The 20,478-nt window shown below is 44.8% G+C and overlaps 1 protein-coding gene and 1 non-coding gene across 2 annotated transcripts; both read right to left on the reverse strand.

Annotated features, from left to right (window-relative positions):
* Window positions 1–1,943: 1,943 nt before the first annotated feature.
* Trnas-uga lies at window positions 1,944–2,025 on the reverse strand. The gene has a single exon. It is a non-coding gene; the product is annotated as a tRNA-Ser (tRNA).
* A 10,214-nt stretch (window positions 2,026–12,239) lies between these two features.
* Window positions 12,240–18,880, reverse strand: LOC120850317 (glutathione S-transferase 1-1). The gene is made up of 4 exons (XM_040222775.2): window positions 18,518–18,880; window positions 15,072–15,272; window positions 14,314–14,481; window positions 12,240–12,616 (listed from the first exon to the last, which is right to left on the reverse strand). The coding sequence occupies exons 1-4, from the start codon at window positions 18,656–18,658 to the stop codon at window positions 12,437–12,439; spliced, it is 690 nt and encodes a 229-aa protein (XP_040078709.1). The 5' UTR covers window positions 18,659–18,880; the 3' UTR covers window positions 12,240–12,436.
* Between the last annotated feature and the right edge of the window lie 1,598 nt (window positions 18,881–20,478).

The raw sequence follows: 20,478 nt of genomic DNA on the forward strand, positions 1-20,478 counted from the left end.
AGTTCAGCTCAGCCCATTTTACACCGAGTAAACTTTCGTTCAACTTACCAAAAAAAGAAAAGTGAGCTTCTGTGTGGATCCGTCGAAAATAAGCGAGCTCTTGTCCCGGCTCCGCCAAAAAAATAGATGAGCTTTTGTCCAGTTACCAAAACCTACACCTGTCAGCTCGCCTGTACAAAAAAGTGGAACAGTTCCAGCGAACCCATGACAGGGTGACATCAAACCGAACCCGCAGCAACGGAAGCCGCTGAAAACTAAACAGATAACAATGAACGCATCTCCGTTCCCGAGGCGAAGAGACACACTCTCCAAGGTCAGTGACCCTGAACCACACTAATGCAACGATCGGTGATTTCCGGTTTTCACCAGGGCGAAAATATTCGACCACCGGTGTCTTTCGGTTTTCACCGATTTTGTATTTTCGTCACCGGCGAATGTTTACCGGTGTTTTGTACCAATATACACCGATAAAAGTACACAGCCTGGGTGCAACTGGTCTTGTAGAGGTTAAAAAATGTCCGAAATACTTCGAGATCATCCGCCTGTTCTTGGACGTTCGTGGTCTTTTCCCCGGCTTGGCAGGCCTAGTAAACCGAGTGAGCTGAATCCGTCGAATTTGATCGAGTTGTGTTAATAAAGTGGACTGTCTCTTCACACAGTGCATACTTCATATCATATTGATGCGGAACGCTGGATATTTCCGTTACGGCTGCCTGATAATATTAAACTTCGAAATCTTGCGTCAGCGTTCTTCCAAAAACATAACCCCCGTCCCCCCCCCCCCCCCCCCCAAAAAAAAAAGAAAAAAAGCATGGAATTTTACAAATGCACGCGTAAACGTTTCATTGTACACATTCTGCGGTTCATTGACCACAGTTCTTTAATGCCTCGGGAGTCAAGCCATTTCTTCACTTGCATAGTTTTTGAACAAAAACTAAATGGTACTGTTCTGACCTTTAATAATATCGGCACTTCATTAAAAAAAAAAAAAAGAGATGACGTCTTTATACTATGTCATTTGTATGGTCATCTGGTTCTATATATATATTTTGTCAAATATATACGTATATTTTTGCAGATTTTGGGAAACAGATTACACGTGGTTGCTGAAAGACCTTTCTTCTGGCAATCAACTGGAACACAAAAAAAATGTGACCCAAGCCAATCGCACCATCTTTGATTGGTCGAAATAATTGCGATCTTCGCATAGGTCTAAAACACGACCTCCAAATAAATGTCTCGAAAACATAATATAAGATACATTAACCGTTACCCTTGAACAGTGCATGACCCGAAGAAGTTACGTAAATTTCGACAAGACATCTCATACAGCAATTTAGTCAAATTTCAAATGGTATCTCATGTTCCACATATGAGCACTTAATTTAGCGTTCCTTGCGACATTAAGTTTATGTTGTCCATACAACTCATCGGTACTGCCTAAAAGCTGTGGCCTCCTGGTGGACCACGTGACGTTCAAGGTCTCAGGGTTTAAACATCATTATTAATACGCACCAGCTAGCCTGCATGTTGACCATGTTGCTTTTTCATCATATACTGTTGCTTATGGTTTCTCTGCAGAGCTGTGAGATGGAGCTTCCTTGATGCACTGAGCGTTGAATTTGAACGGGTCTTGAGAGTGTTTCGTTAACTATAATTTTGTCGAAATATCGGTGTAACGTTTTCTAAATGTTCTTTTTTTCTTGTGGCAATGTAGATATGTTTTGAAAGAAAAAGAAAGGATTGTGACACCGAGGCAAAATATCGAATCATTGTAGCAGCTGTTTGACAGGTTCGTCGACACATCTCTGGGTTCCACCGTGTTTGTTTCGTCGCGGTACTGATAACGCACGGGATTACGACTCAACCTGTCGCTGGTTGGGATCTATCTATAATTGTATAAAATAAAAAAGCCGGAAGAGAGAGAAAAAAAAAGAGTACTTCGCAGCCGGCAGGATTAGAACCTGCGCGGGAAGATCCCAATGGATTTCAAGTCCATCGCCTTAACCACTCGGCCACGACTGCGCACGCTCAATTCGCTCGCCAGCTGATGATGGGCGGAGATGCGGCAGCTGCCAGGTGCACAACAAGTGCGCTAACTCTGGGTCTCGTTGCTGCGGCACGCTATCCACAGATGGAGACACTCGCGCCTTACCCGGAGCGTTGAGGAGCGCGCTGGTGCAATGATAGCGGATATGAACGTTCGCGCGTGTTTGCGAAAGGAGACAGGACTCGGGTTGCGTCTCCAAGCGAAGCTTTCTTCGTTCTTTAAACTTTTTTTTTTTTTGTAAAACTTTTTGTGTTACATTAATTATTCGTACCGAGGCACGTGTGCATATATAATATTGTATTTATGCAATACTATATATATATACGCCATTTCGATATTGTCGAGAACGATTTAAGATTAAAGGGGGGGGGGGGGCTGCAACGATTTTAAGATTGAAGGAATTTGCATCTCGTCATTTTTACGTTGTTTATCGTGTCCCGGAGGATAGAAAAAACATCTCCTTCATTAAAGGCGCCCTCCAACAGTATTTGAGCGTCGACTTTTTTTTTTGCGGTTTCTACACGCTAGTGGTCCCGGAAACCCAGTGGACAACGAAAGAGTTTGAAAAAATTAGCGCATCATATTTAAATTTGACAACTCGGAAACACCTCCTCCGACAGTGGCGCCGCGAGGTGCCGAATGCGCGCGCATAACGGCGCTCCCTTTCACAATACGTCACATTCTCTGGGTTTCGTGATCGGCGAGAGCCGTCCCAGGAATTTTGAAGCGAAATAAAGTATATCACACGTTAACCGTCATTATTTCTCTAACGAGTCATTTTTATAGAGCTAATAAAGTTGCAAAGTAAAGTTCAAAAAGGGCGAAAACAACGCCTTGTTAAGGCCCCTGAATACAGGGGCCTTAACAGGGGCTTTACGCCGTATACAGGGGCTTTACGCCTATACAAGGACACAGGCTAAAAGCGCACTGTCACGGTCTGCCAGCCGCGAAGAATGCGCTCAAAGAAAGGCAATGAAAGCCGTGACGTTGCACAGTTGGCGTTATTTTATTGGCGGCATGAGCTCATAGCATGCACTGCACTCCGACAGAATAGGCATTCCTTCTCCCTTCTCGTCCCTCATGCACACTTTTATTGTTATCTTTTGCTCTTTCGCGCTCGCGCGTCGACGGTAGCGCCGCCTGGATCGCTCCAAGATAGCAGGCGGCATTCTTCAAAGGATGTCGCTACTTTTCCGTATACAGGGGCTTTACGCCTTGTCGCTCATGCGCGCCTCCTAGCGGCGTCCGCGACGTACCATCGCGAGCAGACGACAAGTGATCTGTGCACACAACGCGCATCGTATTTTCACTTGTGTGCCCCCGGTCCCGGTCAACTAAAAGCAGTAAGAGGAGCCAGGGGGATCCTTATTTTCTTTTAGTGCTGTGACAGACTTTTCACTGTTCGAGTGAAGTGCGGCGACGGGACCGGTGCCCAACGGGACCGCTCACCAGTTTCTCCCTCCTACTCGCCGAGGTGGCTCCGGTGGCGGAGTTGCGGGAGACGAGTGTTCCGCGGCTGTCGATGTGGACTGAGGCAGAGACGCGGCGCTTGCGTGGAGTGTCCTCGTACGGCGCGACGCCCAGATCCGCACTAAAAATCCGATAAGCCCGGTAAATTCATCGATGATGGCAACCCGATCCCAAAGCTACGATGGTTGCAGCTAGGCCTAATGGCCGACGAGCCGACCGGGCCGACGGGCTATCAACCAAACTCGCGTCCAATTGGCCAACCGCTTTGCTCCAATCGCTAAACTGTTTCATTTTACGTCATGAAGCGCTATGTTTTGCTTATTTAAAGTTGTTTTCTGCAATATTTAATTTGCTAATAACTCACAAAATATTGCGAATTTGTGTAATATTTTTTTCCTCGGTGTTCCTGCTTTCATGCAGCTCCGTTTCAGCGCGAACTTCAAACCGGTCAAAAATTGTTGGTGGGCCCCTTTAAAAAATGTCGCGATTCCGCTGCATAATCGCAAAGCAAAACTCGAGCTTTTTCCCCCACCTGCAGCCACGAGCGGCAGCCAAAGGAACTACGGCGAAAAGATCACGTGACCTCGCTCGGCTCTAAGCTGCAGCATAGCGCCCGCTAATATCAGCAGAGAGAGGGAGAGGAAGCATCCTCCGAGAGAGAGCACAGGAACATACACGGCACCCCGAACATCTACCTAGATAAATAAATAAAAAAACATTTTTAGAACGACCTAACAAGGGCACGGGAGCTTTTTTGCGAATGCCACGCCTGACCCCACTATGTTCCACTTGTTGCAGCTCCCGCTGGCATGCGTGATCTTCGGCTGCATCTTTCCTTCGACTGCCGTCAGCAACACCACGGATCTTGGCCCTGTCATCGTTACGCCACCAAGTTATCCACGGGAGCTGTTTCCACCGCCGCTGCTGTGCACAAGCCATCTGCATTTCCGCACCGTCACTACCCCTGAAGCGGATGTGTCGTCATCGGGCTGCGCAGTGGCCTGCCTACAAATACTGAGCGCCGGCCGTCGTCGCGTCAGTGGGCACGGGAGCTTTTTTGCGAATGCCACGCCTGACCCCACTATGTTCCACTTGTTGCAGGTGTGTAAACGCTATTCCTTGTATTCTAAGAAATCTAGCAACCTGTGCCTCCTAGTGCTCCCGTGCCCAAGTGTGCTTTGCTGTATAATATGTGACTCCTTGAGCTTGATTCGTGCACTGTTACAGCTCTCTGGCGATGTTTAATCCAATCCAGGCCCAGATACTAAGAAACAACCCCAACTGGACGAAATTCTTGCCATCGTAAAAAAAATTGAGGCCGATTCTTCTAAACTTCAAGAAGGTCAGAACTCGATTAGGTGCGATGTCAAAACTCTTCTTGAGAAGCAGGCCCAGTTGGAGGGCTCACTTTTTGCCATTAAAACGAAAATTACAGCAATTGAGGCTGAGCTTGAAACCCTTTCCGAGACTAGAGTCGAGGTAACTAGCATTCGGAGTACACTCGCTGATCAAGCCACGGCTACAGCGTCATTGCTATATCGGAGTAACGACTTGGAAAACCGATCCCGCCGCTGCAATTTGCTTTTTCGCGGCATAACCGACGTCCGAGGAGAGTCATGGGCGATATCTGAACAAAAAGTACTCAAATTCGCCGAAGAGAACCTTGGTATTACTTTACAAACTTCTAACATTGAGCGTGCGCATAGGATTGGCACATTTCAAGAAGGGAGAAACCGACCCATAATAACGTGTTTTTCGTCTTTCAAAACTAAAAGTCAGTTACTACAGAATGGCTCTCGCCTCAAGGGCAGCTTATTTTCTATTTCAGAAGACTTTTGTGAAAATACACGGATCGCGCGCCAAAACCTTGTTATTTTTGCCAAACGTCAGTCTTTACCTTTCAAGCTTCGACTAGATAAGCTTCACATTGGCACTAAGACATTTATATATGATGCCCAGACAGAAACCGTAATAGAAATGTTGAGATAAGGGGACGCGGGGAGTGCTACTGATATCGCGGGTTCCGAAAGTTTAATCAGTGTTTTGTATGCTAACGCACGTAGCGTCATACCCAAACGTGATGATCTGTCGTCTGTTATTACCTCATGTGATGCTAACGTTGTTTTGCTATCAGAAACATGGCTTCACTCTGACGTCCATGATGGTGAAATAATGCCAGACCATCCCCATTTCAATATTTATCGACATGACAGAGCAAACCGTCGAGGTGGCGGAGTCCTTATCGCTGTAGACAGAAGAATCACAAGTCAAAAGGTTTTGTCTCACAGTGCTCTCGAGATTGTTTGAGTTTCTTTAACTTGTTGTTTTGGGTCCTTTTTGATTGGCGCATGTTACCGTCCTCCCGACACTTCCCCCGAATTTAGTAACTTGCTTCGTGATGAACTGTCTATGTTGTCACTGAGTCGCACCAACAAACCTATTTTTCTTTTTGGTGATTTTAATTTTCCTGGTATAGACTGGAATGCTCAGACTACGAGTTGTTTTGGGGGATCTAGTGTGGACCGCGATTTTATAGACTTGTGTTTTTCTTTTAACCTCACCCAGTTGGTTTCCTTCCCTACAAGGATCACTGAAAATAGTTCAAATATTCTGGATTTGGCACTTGTCACTGATCCTTTTCTAGTTAAGGATTTATCTCCACTAGATGGCATCAGCGACCACAAGGCTCTTCATTGTTTTCTTAATATCAAACCGTCAAAGTCGACGTGCATTTCTAAAAAGATACGTTTGTACCACAAGGGGAACTATGACATGATGAACTCCGAGCTCTCCGACTATTTTGTTTCTTTTAATGAAAACTTCGACTGCCATAACGCTGATGAAAATTGGCAAGCTTTTAAGACCAAATTGTTTGAACTTATTGAAAAATACATACCGCGCGCAACAATTCGAACTACCGCGTCTAAACCATGGCACAATAATTCCCTTCGTCGTCTATCTAACAAAAAGAAAAGATTTTTCAGGAACGCTAAAAAAGCAAATACACCAGAAGCTTGGTCTAAGCATGCCACTTGCTCTTCTGAATATAAAAGTATGTTGAGAGAGTGTAAACGCACATTCTTTCAACACACTCTACCTAATGTGTTACTAAACAACCCTAAAAAGTTTTGGAGCTTTGTTAATGAAAAACCACACTCAGAAATCAATCTAGTCAATAGCTCTGGTGATAACATATTGGATAGTGAATGTGCAAATATTCTAAACAGGGTATTTTCTGATGCTTTTACCGTTTCTACACCCATTACTGGAATTCCTCCTGTTACAAAAAATTATTTTCCAATGGATCCTGTTATTATAGACTTTCAAGGTGTAATCAGCATTATAGAATCCCTCAAAATGTCTTCATCATGTGGCATAGACGGTATTAATGAGAAGGTTCTAAGTAACACTAAATTTGCATCCGGCCTTTACCTCACAAAAATATTTCAGCAGTCCCTTGATACAAGTGTGTTACCTTCCGACTGGAAAATTGGTAAGGTCATTCCGGTCCACAAGTCCGGCAGTAAAACATCTCCACTAAATTATCGGCCAATATCACTCACCTCCATCTCCTGCAAGATCCTCGAGCACGTCATCTACAAGCACCTGATTAATTTCCTGGATTCCTGCAACTTCTTCACCAACGCGCAGCATGGCTTCCGGAAACACCTGTCTTGTGAGACCCAGCTACTTTTTCTCACTAACGACCTGTTTAAAAATCTTGACACTGGCTATCAAACTAACGCTGTTTTTCTTGATTTCGCCAAAGCTTTTGATAAAGTTCCACACAACCGCCTTCTCTTTAAACTTAGTTCGCTAAAACTGGACCCTCCTGTTCTTCAATGGATTGAATCATTCCTTACTCATCGCTCTCAATTCGTTTTCGCTAACAGCACGTCCTCCTCTTTCTCTCCCGTTTCTTCCGGTGTTCCACAGGGAACTGTGCTTGGCCCCTTACTCTTCTTAATCTACATTAATGATCTCCCTCTTCACCTATCGTCCTCTGTTCGTCTTTTCGCTGATGACTGCGTTGTTTATAGACTAATAAAAGGCCCAAACGACCATATTTCACTCCAGAACGACATTAACAAAATTGCTGAATGGTGCCGCACATGGCAAATGTCTCTTAATATTAACAAATGCATGCACCTCTGCTTCACACGTTCCTCCTCCCAGCCCTTAAACTCTTTAACACTCAACGGCATTACCCTTCAGACTGCTGCACAGTACAAGTATCTTGGCGTATATCTAACCACTAATATGTCCTGGAATGTTCATGTAGACAAGACAATATCCTCTGCAAACCGTTCACTTGGCTATATCCGTCGCAATTTCAAGTCTGCTCCTTCTAACCTCAAACGTCTTCTTTACGTCACGCTTGTTCGCCCTAAACTAGAGTATGCTTCAGCTATCTGGCATCCCCATCAGGCTTTCCTAACCAACGCAATCGAATCTGTTCAAAATCGTGTTGCTCGGTTTATTCTTTCTGATTACTATCGCTTTTCTAGTGTCACTGCAATGAAATCTCAATTAACTCTTCCTGACCTTTCCGTTCGTCGCAGAATTTCCCGTCTTTGCCTTCTTCATATCCTGAACCATTACGACAGTCCCTCTTCAGCCCGCCCAGCTATATTTCTGCAAGAGTGGATCATTCATGCAAGATCGCCCGTCCCAAGACCACTTCAGCAGCCCATCAACATTCGCTCATACCAGAAGCTATTGTGGACTGGAATGGCCTTCCCGATGACATCGTCTCCATCACCGATAACGCGAAATTTAGAACTCTACTAACCAACCACTCCCCTCTATAATGCCCCTTGGGGCCTTGAGGGTAATTGTAAATAAATAAATAAATGGAACTAGTGTTTGCTCATGTGATGAGTATGGCACCATGAGCTGTGGGTTAAAGAAAAGCAAAAATTTTTCTTAAAAAAAACAACAAAAAAACAAAACGACTCAGAGATGCATTCCCGAGTATTCCTATCCCGTTAATCTGAATATCAGGCTCGTTTTCCTAGAAGATGTAACTAAACACGCAAAAGCATAAAAAACCTCCGACCAGTCCTTACGCCATAAACGGATCTTTCGGCCTTCAAGCGCGTGTCGCTCGTGTGGACAGCGCGTGTGATCACAAGCTTGCCAGGTGTATCCCCCCGCGCTGACACCAGCCGTGACGTTTCTTCTGACCTTTTTGAAACAAGCAAGAGTGCGCGTGCATATACTTTGATAGGCGCCGAAGATGCGCGAGATCGAAGATTCCGAAAACTCCTTTTATGACGTCACACTCCTGGAAGGAGCGTGGTGTCAAGTGGTACTTTGAAAAAAACATTTTTTGCAGCCTTCGTGCACTAAATTTAAAAATAATCTCAATTTTCGTCATCCTGGAGGCAAAATGAAGACGATATAAGTGGTTTTACTCAAATATCGACCCGCTTCAGTTTCCCATTAACAGTTATGACAGAACCCACTTCGTCCGAATTGTGAATCGGCGCGTGCTTCATTCGCCGAAAGCATTTCTTCAGTGGTTATTGATAAAAACTCTAACTTCAAATATTTTTGCCAATGACTGATATTTTTTGTTTGTTTTCCCTTCTAGCGTCGCAAGATGTGAATGTCTATAACACAAGTCTGTAGAACGGGAAGCTTTCTTCAGGTATTCCTTACTTGAGTCCCGGATACGGCACGATTACGTTACACAAGCTCGCGTGCACACTTCCTCTCTTTTAGTCAAAAGCAGAGTGCGCCGCGGTCACGTTGATGACCCGGCCTTCTGACACGGGGTATTCCCTTCATGGGCTTCTAAAACTGTGGCTTTTGAAAGCGGGGCAAAAATGGTAAGGCGCTTGCGCGGGGCATTTGATACGGGGTATTTAACATCGGGCATTTAACATCGGGTACTTCCGTGCACCACCCGTATCCGATCACCTTAAATACATTTGCACTTAATTTCATACCCGAGTATTAAAAAAAATTGAAACGTTCCTTTAAAAAGCAGGCAAACTAGTTAACTCGAAAAGAAAAAAAAATACACTCGGCAAAACAATGAATTTTTTTTATATACGTGTAATGCAAGCTTGCTCGCCAATGTTTAATAATGGTTTTAGTCAAACTAAAAGTGACAAGGTTATAGCTGAAAGGGGCAACATGAGATGATAATTATAGAGGATTCAATCAATCCCTGAAAGTTTGCTGGACATTGATTTATTGATTTCACATAGCCACGAACAGCCAATGCCGTAATAATGACGCACAGCACGTAGATAATGGATTTGTCAAAATCAACTGAAACATCATATAGTTAAAAACGTTAAAAAAAAGTACACCGACATTATTATAGAAGTGCTGAGTGCGGGTCATGGGAGTGGTTGTGATGATCTGCTTAACAAAGGAAGTTAGATAAACTCGACAAAATCGTATTGGAACATGAACATAAATTGCCGATAAGAGCTAAGTGAACTCCATTAATTTATAAACACACTTTAACAAAAAAAAATCTTGTTCTCTTCTCTTTATCTTTAAGTAGGGCAACTGCATCCTTCCAAATGTGTCATATGTTGGTAATATAAGATACTATATGAAGTGTGTGGTCAATGCCAAAACTGGCTTAAAATTGTCCGGAAAAAAAAAAAAACGACGCCTGCACGCAGCGATTTAAAATTTCAATCAAAGGTGTTTTTTTTGTTTTTTTTTTTAGTTATGCATTTTATTTTGTGGATTCTCTAGGTGCAGCTGCTTTCCTTCGAAAAACTGGAACATTACCTGTGACACGGTCAACGGCAGACGCCGATCCACGCAATATAGTTGACCGAAGATTCCGTTCGTGGCACCATCTTCCGACAAGCGCAGTTAGCAGACGACTGGTGTCGTCTGCTTTCGACCGGGCGCGTTGCCTGCTTGTTGCGCCTTTCGGGAGATGGCGTCGCAAGCACAACCACCACCGAACCGCGCTTGCAATACGAGCTACGAGGAGGTGATGAAAGCGTTGATCGTTGATCGTCCGCAAATCGTCCGCAAACGCCCCCCTTGGTTTAAGATTGACCCTCTCTTCAATCTAGGCTCTCTACCTCCCGTTAATTCAATCGTATGTACGCGCCGGTGGCGTCTGCCGTTGACCATGTCAAGGGTGTTAGTCCCACTTTTCACTGGAAGAGAGCTACGCCTTAAAATTTCAGAGGAAAAAGACCCAGCATTATACTACATCTTTGATGAAAATTTGAAATCGGTACGTATGGGCGCCGATCTTTTCGACTAATTCTAGGGCTATAGCCGGGTTGGTAACACACGCACTACCATGTCCCCTTTTCGCGTTCCCTTCAAATATCACACCAGGTATTGTCACACTTTGTAGAAGATCAGTATTGCGTCCTCCCAGAGAGAACGCACAAGCTGACCAGCGAATTGTATTTATATGTAGAGGGTGGGCGTTCCCTTCAATTTGAACCGTACGTCTTGCGCAAAAACGAAACGAAAAGAACTTGATTTTGAGCATTATGTACTTTTTCTCCACAGTCGCTTCCTCGTCGGCTGTGTTTGTGTAAAAATCTAGGCATGCACCAACAGCTTGTCAGGGATCATTGAAGACACAGCGCCCTTCGCGTCCAAGGAGCGCAGTCACCATAAAGCTGCGATCCGATAGGTCGGATTTGAATTTGAACGCTCCTTTCTGCTTTCCCTCCCTCCATCTTTCCATTTATTCTTTTGTTCCTCGCTCCAGCCGTTCCGTGACGTTTCCTCCTTTCCCCCCTATAAAACGAGAGAGCAGAACGTTCAGGGATTCACTGCCTCCTCGCATTCTGAATTAATAAAGGCAAAAGAAGCGAAGATGCACAAACCCTAGTTTGTGCATCTTCCCTATGCACCCTAGTTTCCAAAAGTATCATTCAATAAAATTGAACTATTTATTTATTTATTCAAGTTCCCTTAAAGGCCCTCGTTGAGGGCATTACATAAGGGGGGTACATAACACGAGAGTATAAAATAGTAACAACGATAGTAACAACTACAGTTCCGAAAATGGTAATTCTTATTGTAAGTGTGTATCCCATTAATTTCAATTAATCTGCATGTCGAAACTAATTTATCAGAGTATGTCTGAAATGTTTTGGGGCGTTCCACGAAATATTTCAATTCCGGCATGGTGCTGAATTGTGGATTAGGGTCTTTTGCGACAGGGGCAGCAAGATTAAGGTGCGACAGGGGCAGCAAGATTAAGGGAGGCTTGAGAGGGGGCCCGGAAGGAATCTATGCATTCGAATTGGGGCCCGAAGAGAGAAAACCGAGCGCGATTGGGAGACTAATACCCGTGGCACTCGGGCAACTCGAATGCCATTTACAACGAATGACATTCGAGCGGACGGCCAATCAGTGCTCGATACTTCGGACGTAGCCCATTCCACGCGCGACAGATTGCGAGCTGATTCGCCGATCACACAAATGTAATTCGTTGTAAATGGCATTCGAGTTGCCCGTGTGGCACGGGTATAAGGCGACCACATGCCTGTTGGAGATATGCCAGAAGCCATCAGTGAATCAAATATGGTCACCAGATGAATGCTGCAACAGATTGAATAGGGGCGTGTTGGTGAGGGACAAAGACAGGGCTTGCGAGCACTGGTGGAAGTTTACCATGATGCTAAATAACCCGAAATTGGCCGGTAAGAAAACCAAAAACACTTGAATGCAAAAAACACAACACCAAAAAATAGACATGCAAAACAAGTACAGGCAACATTTTCAAAAGGACAGCGTTTATTGGTTCAGTAATAAAATCAGTATGTTCCTCGTCGTCGTCGTCGACAGCACCCCCTCCCCCCTTTCCATGCAAAAAAAAAGATTGAAAACTAAGTGAAGACGCTGATGAGAAGGCGTACGCCTGAGCGTGAAGCACTCGCTTGGTGCAGCCGACCTCCCCGGAGCTCATTTGCTGTCCGTCGGAGGACCGTGCACCTTCTGTCCGCTCTTGGCCCTGGCGATCATCTGGCGGATGAGGCCCACGGGTTCGGCGGCTTCCTCATCGTACTCTGGGAGGGCGGCCTTCACGCGGCCGTAGTACTCGATCAGCTTGGGGAACTGGTCCATGCCTTCGTACTCGGCACCCTGCAAGGCAAGTCAAAGGGACTGGGTCAAAAGGCGGCTCGGGATATGCTCTCTGAAGGTTTCCGGAAAGCTGGAACAGCAATCAATTTTAAAACACGAATGCACGGATGGAGCTATACGTAGATTTTCGCTGTCATCTTGGCCGCGTCTTGAAAATTCGGTCGTCTTTTTAAAGGCGGGGACGTGCATGAGCGAAAAACCCAGTGTTGGTAAGTACTTTAAGTGCATTGTACTTAGAATACTATTTCGAGTAGGTTTAGGAAACTTGTACTTTACTTGAAGTACATTCTCTTAGCGTATATTTTTCATTTACTGAAATAATTTTTTCCTCTACTTTTCGAGGAAAGTACTATAAATTTGTATCACAAGACGATGCTTTGTCAAATATGAAGAAATACTGGAAGGGATATTCTTGCATCACAAGGTGATGCTTTGCCAACTATTAAAAAATACTGGGAGGGATATTCTTGTATCACAAGATGATGCTTTGTCAACTATGAAGAAATACTGGGAGGGATATTGTTGTCGCCAGAAACGCGAGCAGACGAAGCGTCGCTCCGCTTGTACTGGGGCGGCTTTCCCGTGGCATTGGACCCCTGGCTACTTCTCTCTTGGTCAATGCAATCCAGGAGGTTAAAAATATTAGGAGAGGACACTCCTCCACGAGAGAAATGCTTGCGAAAGCTACGGGGCTGACGTCATGCTATCTCCCCTATTACGTTAATTCCCTCGGGTGCCGCAAGCCAGTGTGAGCGGCGAAAAATTCAAAAGTCGGAGGGACTTCTGAGTTTGACCCGATTTTCGGAAGTAACCAGCATTTGCCGCCATTTTCGAATATGACTGATGCACCCCCGATTACCCCTGGAGCATTGCATACCTGGTAAAGAAACAACACTGTATAGCGGAATGATAGGGCACCATGCAAGATTGTGTAGAAAGTACTTGTACTTTACTTTGAAGGTACACTGTATGTATAGTATTCTACTTCGTATGCTAGGTGTACTCGATTAGATGTACTCGACTCAGTGCTGAAAAAAAAAAAAAAACGAAAAATATACACGAAATATGCAACGCGCAAAAATAGTTTCATATCCCTTTTCAAAAACCGAACTAGAGGATGGTATTTTCAGTAAAAGTTCCAAATATATGCCTCTAACGAGCCAACATTTGCGGATTACGTGAAATACGCTCGGTTATCGGTAAATAGCGTGAAACAATTTTTGCAGGTTCCAATTTTTGTACGATTTTCGGACTATATTTTTCGCACCTGGGCTTTAGCCCTCGTGTTTCTGCACGTTTCGATCTAAGAATCTAAGCTCGACGCTGCGAGAAAGTCGGCGAGATCTGTGACCGTTGTGATTGGCCAGCGCCAAGGTCAAGCGCGGCGCTGGCCAATCAGAAATCTCGTCGACATTCTCACCGAGTGTCCAGCTCAGGGCATCACACCTGCGTGCACGGTCGTGTATCACTACTGCATGATGCACGTCAAAGGCCCCAGGCTAGCAGTGGTACTGCACTGGCTAAATTTCTCATTGACAGCTGAGACGCCGGACGCCCATTTGGAGCTGTCAAACTTTCTGCAGTCTAAAGATACAACACAATCGCTAAATGTTATGCACGTGTCGCGCGTTTGGGATAGGTCCAAGAGGAAAGTTCATCGGGTAATTTTTCCAGGAAGGACATCGGAGGGTGCCCACCTCGATGGCGATCCCGAGCGAGCAGACGAGGCCCACGTCGGCCAGGGTGAGGGTGTCTCCGGCGAGGAACTGGTTGTCGCCCAAGAGCGTGACGGCGTTGGCCAGGGCCTTGTCGTATGTCTCCTTCAGGTCTCCGCCGGGCTCCTGGCCTTTGAACCACCGGGGCCTCTGCGGAGCGGGAAGCGGGCGCAGCACCGGCTGTTTAGCCACGGGCTCGGAGGAGGGGCGCGTAAAATCGTGCGAGATGGAGGATTTCGGCGTCTCCTAAAGCCAGGGTCCCACTGCTCATATATAATACAAAGGACAGTCTGCAAACACGAGTCCCCGCAATATCCGTGGTTCGAATGCCGCGTGTCAAGTGTCTCCTTTAACTCATTGCAATTTGGCATTCGAAGCACGAATCTCGCGGTGACTCGCATTCAAATTTGTATGCAGACTGTCTTTTGTATGATGTATAAGAAGTGTGACCCCAGCTTTAGGCCGCGGTCGAACTGATAATACATCGTACAAAATATTGTGGCTAAACACTGTACGGGGCACGCTTTTTCCTCGCATTACGGCCCTGTCAGGTTGACCAAACCATAACTGTCTGCAGACAAGTTCAGAGCACCCAAGTGCATGAAGTAAACACGCATCAAACGTGGTTGTTTCGTGTCCGGAGGTAATTCTGTCGTATCTGCAGCGAACACAACACCGTGCTGTATCTATGAGCCGGGGTCCCATCCGATTCGACCTAAAGACAGGCGGCCCCGACTCACAAAGTATCCCATCTGCGCCTGGTAGAAGGAGCCGGACTCGAAGAAGACGAGGCGGTTGACGAGCGCCCGCTTCTGAATGTCCTTGGGGTATAGGGGACTGTCCGGGGCGTACTTGTCCAGCAGGTACATGGCGATGGCCCGGCTTTCCCACAGGACGAATCCGTTGTCGTTGATGGTGGGCACCGTGTGCTGAGGGTTAAGCTGTAATCATAATTTTTAAGAAAAAAAAAAGAATACATTGGAGCATCAAAACAGAAGCTGTCCTTTTGAAAAGGGTCTATATTCCCGCAATTGACCTAAGGGTCAATTGCGGGAATATAGACCCTTTTCAAAAGTAAGAGCCACCTATAGTGGCGGCCCCATAGGATCCACTATTTGGGCACTAGTTGCGGCAATAAGAGATCAAGAAAAACCAAGCTGCACCCTCTACTTTGTGAATCAAAAGCGGAGTGCAAGAGCTTATCTGTTAGAATCAATTTCTCGCTTTCTTCTCTGAGCTTTCGAAGACATTTCGCCTCAATTTGTGTTTGCAGAGGCTGTGCAATGCCGCCCTTAAAGCGTCGAGTTTGACTGTGCACAGGGTGGGTAGACCTAAAGTTGCGGGGAATTACGTAAGCTGACTGCTGAAAAGGGTCACTTTAACGATAAAATTAATTACGGCTTCCGCGACTTAATTTAAAATACAAAAAATGCGTTCTCCAGATAGTTTTTCGGCATATGGTAGCCACAATTGCACATGATCGATAAGTTTCATTAACACACCATTTTATTTCGAAGTATGAACCTTGTGTGTGCATGCAGGTCAGTGGGACAGTGTGCACATACATAAACGCTAATACTACCATGTTTTGTGCAGCCTCCTAAGCTGCTCCAACTTGTTGATTAGAAATCAGAGCACTAAACGAACTTGCTAGTATACTTTGAGCAAAAATTAAAAAAAATAAAAAGAATGCTGTCAAAGGTTTAAAATTAGATGACTGTTTTTTGTTTGTTTTACAGACGACATATTAGCGAATTCTCTTAATGAAACTCCCAGCTCAACTGAGCAGCCGACTACTTCAACATCCCTTCAGCCGAATAAAAATCCCGTAGCCAAATTGAAAGGTTCAGCCGAATTGAAAATTCCAGCCGAACTGAAACTAGGGCAAATTTTCACCTCCAGCAGAATTGAAACTTTTTGCCAAATTGAGTTTACAGCCGAAGGACGACTTCAGCCGAATGGAGATGGCTTCGTGTATTTACAAACATCGGTAAGCCAAACGCTGTCAAGGACGCGTTCAAGACGGTTACCACGAGCGAAACGAGAAACTATAGGGACAACTTAATTGGCGCCACGCAACTGCAAGCTTCCAGTGGGTCACATTGGATCGGCACATTGTGTAGGAAGTACGGATACGTACTATTCACAAACAAGCCCGCGTGTTCCCACACCAGGTGTGGGCAATGCGCGTGCGCAGAAAACAAATTTAAGTGAGGTGAAGCGCATATGTCGTTCGGACAGCAGCGCCACCACCGTCGCGTGACGCCAGAGCCGCGCACGGGCGCCGCCATCTTGGATTGGGGAACTTCTCACGGTATGCGGGAAAACAGCGTTTTGCTCTCGCCACACCCCTTGGAGATAAAGTCCCTTTTAAGTTCTTTTACAAGTAGCGACAACCAATACAAATGACAAAGCACATTCCACTGGAGCAAAATGGCGGCATTCAGTCGCCGTTTTTGCAGTCGGCGCTTCAAAGAATGTAGCTACTTGTAGGAAGCTCTTATCTAGGAACTTTACTTGAAGAAACTCAAGTGTTTTTTTTATATATATATTGGGACTGTCTATCATATTTTTTCTTTTCTATATTATATTGCTTGTTCCAAATTGTAATGACTCGCTTTTTTTTTCATTTCGCGTAGTGGTTTGTTTATTGCGTGTCTGGAGACGAGGGTAAACGAAAAAAGGGAAAACACACCTATCGCGAGGTGAGAGTTTCCTCTCCAGACGAGATAAGGTGCCCTTGCCTCACCTCTTTTGACGCGTGCGAAGTTATACCGACACCAGCAGATAAAGCCGCTAACAAACTGGGAATGCAAACAGCGTTCCACGGTTTTATCGAGATAAATAAAGGAAGTCGGAGAGACTGCCTGGTAGATACTGCACAGTCCGGGCCTCCGCGTCTCCGGGTGAGAAAGTGAGGTAAGACATGTGACAGATGCGAAATTGGTAAAACATGCGCATATCTAAGAGAGAAACGAGCGTGGTAAATAAAAAGAAAACAATTCTATAATACTTTGTTTCAGCTGAAGTCTCACCGCAGTCGACGCTACGAGTCACTGAGACCAGTCAAGCACCGTGAAAAGCGCAATTCGCTGGGCCCTTATGTCTATGATTGGTTCAGTGTACACAGAACACTTACAAAAACATGAAAAACACCATGACGGTCCGTTTTTCATGCTGTCTGATTGGTGCCATCTGCTCGAAGCGTCGGCTGCCTCTAGACTCAGGGCGAGACGAAGCGTAGAAAGGATGATTTTATTTTGAGAATTTATTTCCCTGAATGGTCCTACCTATATAAGCAAAAACTACTTGTCCGCGGGACCAGGAATACTTTCAAAGCGCACCATGCGCTACAAAAGTCGAATTAACCCCTAAAAGTCATCGACATAGGCGCACCTGCGTACCAAAGGCATCGCTGTACGACACACCAACGAGGAAACATTAAAACGAATAATAAAAATATATGTAAAAAAAACACGATCACATTAAATGGAGGAGACGCATAAGAGACAGAAGTACGTTTCAGATCCTTGATGCACTAATTAAATCGTCTGGTAATGTGTCAAACTACAAAGAAGGAGGACTGATGTTTCATTTTCTTACGATAAATTTACATCTTTTTTGTGCGTCTTCAGCTTCTCTTCTCGAACTCAGTATTAAGATTTGTATTTCTGTAAATGCATGGTTCACACACTTGCTATTCCTTACGACTGTTCGTCTTACGACCTTTTAAAATCGGTTCGAAGAGAAGACACACCGGCGCCGTAAAACACTTGGCATATCGTGTTTTTTTTTTTTGCGCATTATTTTTTTATTGTTTGGCTTTAAAAATTTAATGAGAATGTTATGAACTACCATTTATCGTAGATAGTATCTACATTTGATCTCGCAATGAAATCAAACACTTTCAGGGTCACCTAAAAGAGGGCGCTAGTGTGTTTTCTTGTTGTAAGATGTTTTAGGAGGTTTTAACGCACTCGCTCGTAAACAGTCGCTCGTGTGCGAACAAGCCTCGACTTCCCGCTGTCAAAGCGAACACACAACTCAATTCCAAGAAGAGAAGGGATCCAGGGGAGTTGGTCCGAAAACATCGGTCTAAAGCCTCCGAACAGGAAGTCGCGTTATCGGGAGTTTCATTCTCCCTTGTCTCAGGGTTCAGAGATCAGAAAGAAAGGCGGGCTCGTACCTTGACGAACTCCGGCTTCAGCTGCTCCTTGGCCATGAGGTCGATCTTGTGCGGCGTGAGCGGGACGCCCAGCTTCTTGGCCAGCACCCGCACGAAGGTGCAGGGGGGACTCCCGGTGGTGAAGTACAGGTCGACGGGCATGGCGGGTCGTCGGTGCGAGTCGGACACTACTGCGGCGCGGTCGGTGGTACGCTCGCCTTTTGAAGCCCCTTCAGACGCCGATAACGGCGGCTCGTTCAACGCCCCTCACCCGGGGTGTAGAGCGCGGAGGCACTCGCCGACGGCACGCATACGCCCACCCCGCGGAGTCCGGAAGCGAGGCTCTCGTGCGGGCTCGGTCCGAGCAGGGGGCTTTGTCGACCGCTGAAGGGCATAGGCGTGCCGCCGATTTGGTGCGAAGGCTCATCCCGTATAGAATGCTAACAAGTAATTTAAGATTTTTTTTTTATTATTATTATTTAATTTTAGAGCTAGTACAATTTTGTTTATAGAACTAATCAATTTTCCATTGCCTGTGGAGAAAGACCGCCATTATGCGGTTATTATGTTGTTTAGATAAAAAGACAAGTGGAGCAGGTAATTTGTTTTCGTTCTTCTCGAAATTAAACTAAATTGTTAGTTTACAGTCTTTTTGTCCGAAATAAAGTTTGGAGTACTTTTACGAGTATATTTTTAACGCAAAGACATTCGCCTAAAGTAAAAACATCTGAAATGACCGAATAGCTTCCAGATCCCTCTCGCCATTACAAAAGTAAACAAAAGCGTCAACAGGGGAAATGTTGAAGTGCATTCAATGACATTTTAATATTCTCAACATAGTCATTCAGAGGCAACAAACAAGTCCGCTGTTCTAAAAAAAAACAAAAAAAACTTACGTACATAATGTTACTTGTTTGTCACTTATTCGCTTGCCATTTAGTGTCAAAATAAACCTGTTAGTCTGATTTATTAGCGGGTCAATTTGCCATACAATGACAATACATATCATAACGTTTTATTGGTGTATTTATAAATACTGCAGATACATTTTCAACCCAGGTAAGAGTGTAACGGCTGTTAAACAATTCTGAGCACAACGCCCACAGAGCGTCATGATTGCCATACATTAAAAATCTGTCATTGGTTGTAAAACAAAATAAATAATCAGACCGGTGATGACAATTTCAAACTTCCAATAAATGTGCTAACATTCACACTACCTTTTTCTTCGATAAATCGGTTGTACTCAGTAATCGTCCCCAGAAAATCAAAAGACAAATAAATATAATTTTTGCGCATTACATGTCGCAAGTCCTATTTTGGTTGCAATAAATGACAAGTGTTAACACGCGATTGTAAGGAGCAGGACATACGAGAAGGCACACATAGCAGACTCGCAATTTCAAACTTTTCATACCAAAAAAACGCGTCATTTTATTGACCCTGTGTGTTCCTTAATACTCATTTCAATTGAATTCAGTTTCATTAATATGCATTCAACAAGGTGCACTATATTTATTTATTGGTCTACTATATACGAGGTCTAATAAAACATCACAAAAATAAGGGTGATTGTGCAGGCGAGTTTGTGAGCGATCATACTGTAAAAGCTCGGAGACGAGGGGACGCGAAAAAGGAAACAAACACAACACCTGCTCGAAACACAACGAAAAATTTGATTTTCAGTCTTCGCTATAAACAGCAACACCCCCTAACTGTCGACAGAAGAAAAACCGCCATCCCTCAAGCAAGACAAAATGAACATGGCTCATTTCTCACTTTCACTACAGGGAGCTTCGTGCCGCAGAAAAGCTGGATATATGAGCTTTTCTGAAAAGAAACTGTCTCTGACCAGACAGATGGCGAACAGAATATGTTGACCAATATATGTTTAGGGATGTATATGTTTAGGGATGCTTGCAGCCTGTAAACTTTTTTCTCACTGGTGAGACAGCAAATACGCAAATTAGTTGGCGTTGTTG

Source organism: Ixodes scapularis, unplaced genomic scaffold (genome assembly GCF_016920785.2).
Source record: "Ixodes scapularis isolate PalLabHiFi unplaced genomic scaffold, ASM1692078v2 PGA_scaffold1__304_contigs__length_218370807, whole genome shotgun sequence".
Classification (NCBI taxonomy): Eukaryota; Metazoa; Arthropoda; class Arachnida; order Ixodida; family Ixodidae; genus Ixodes; species Ixodes scapularis.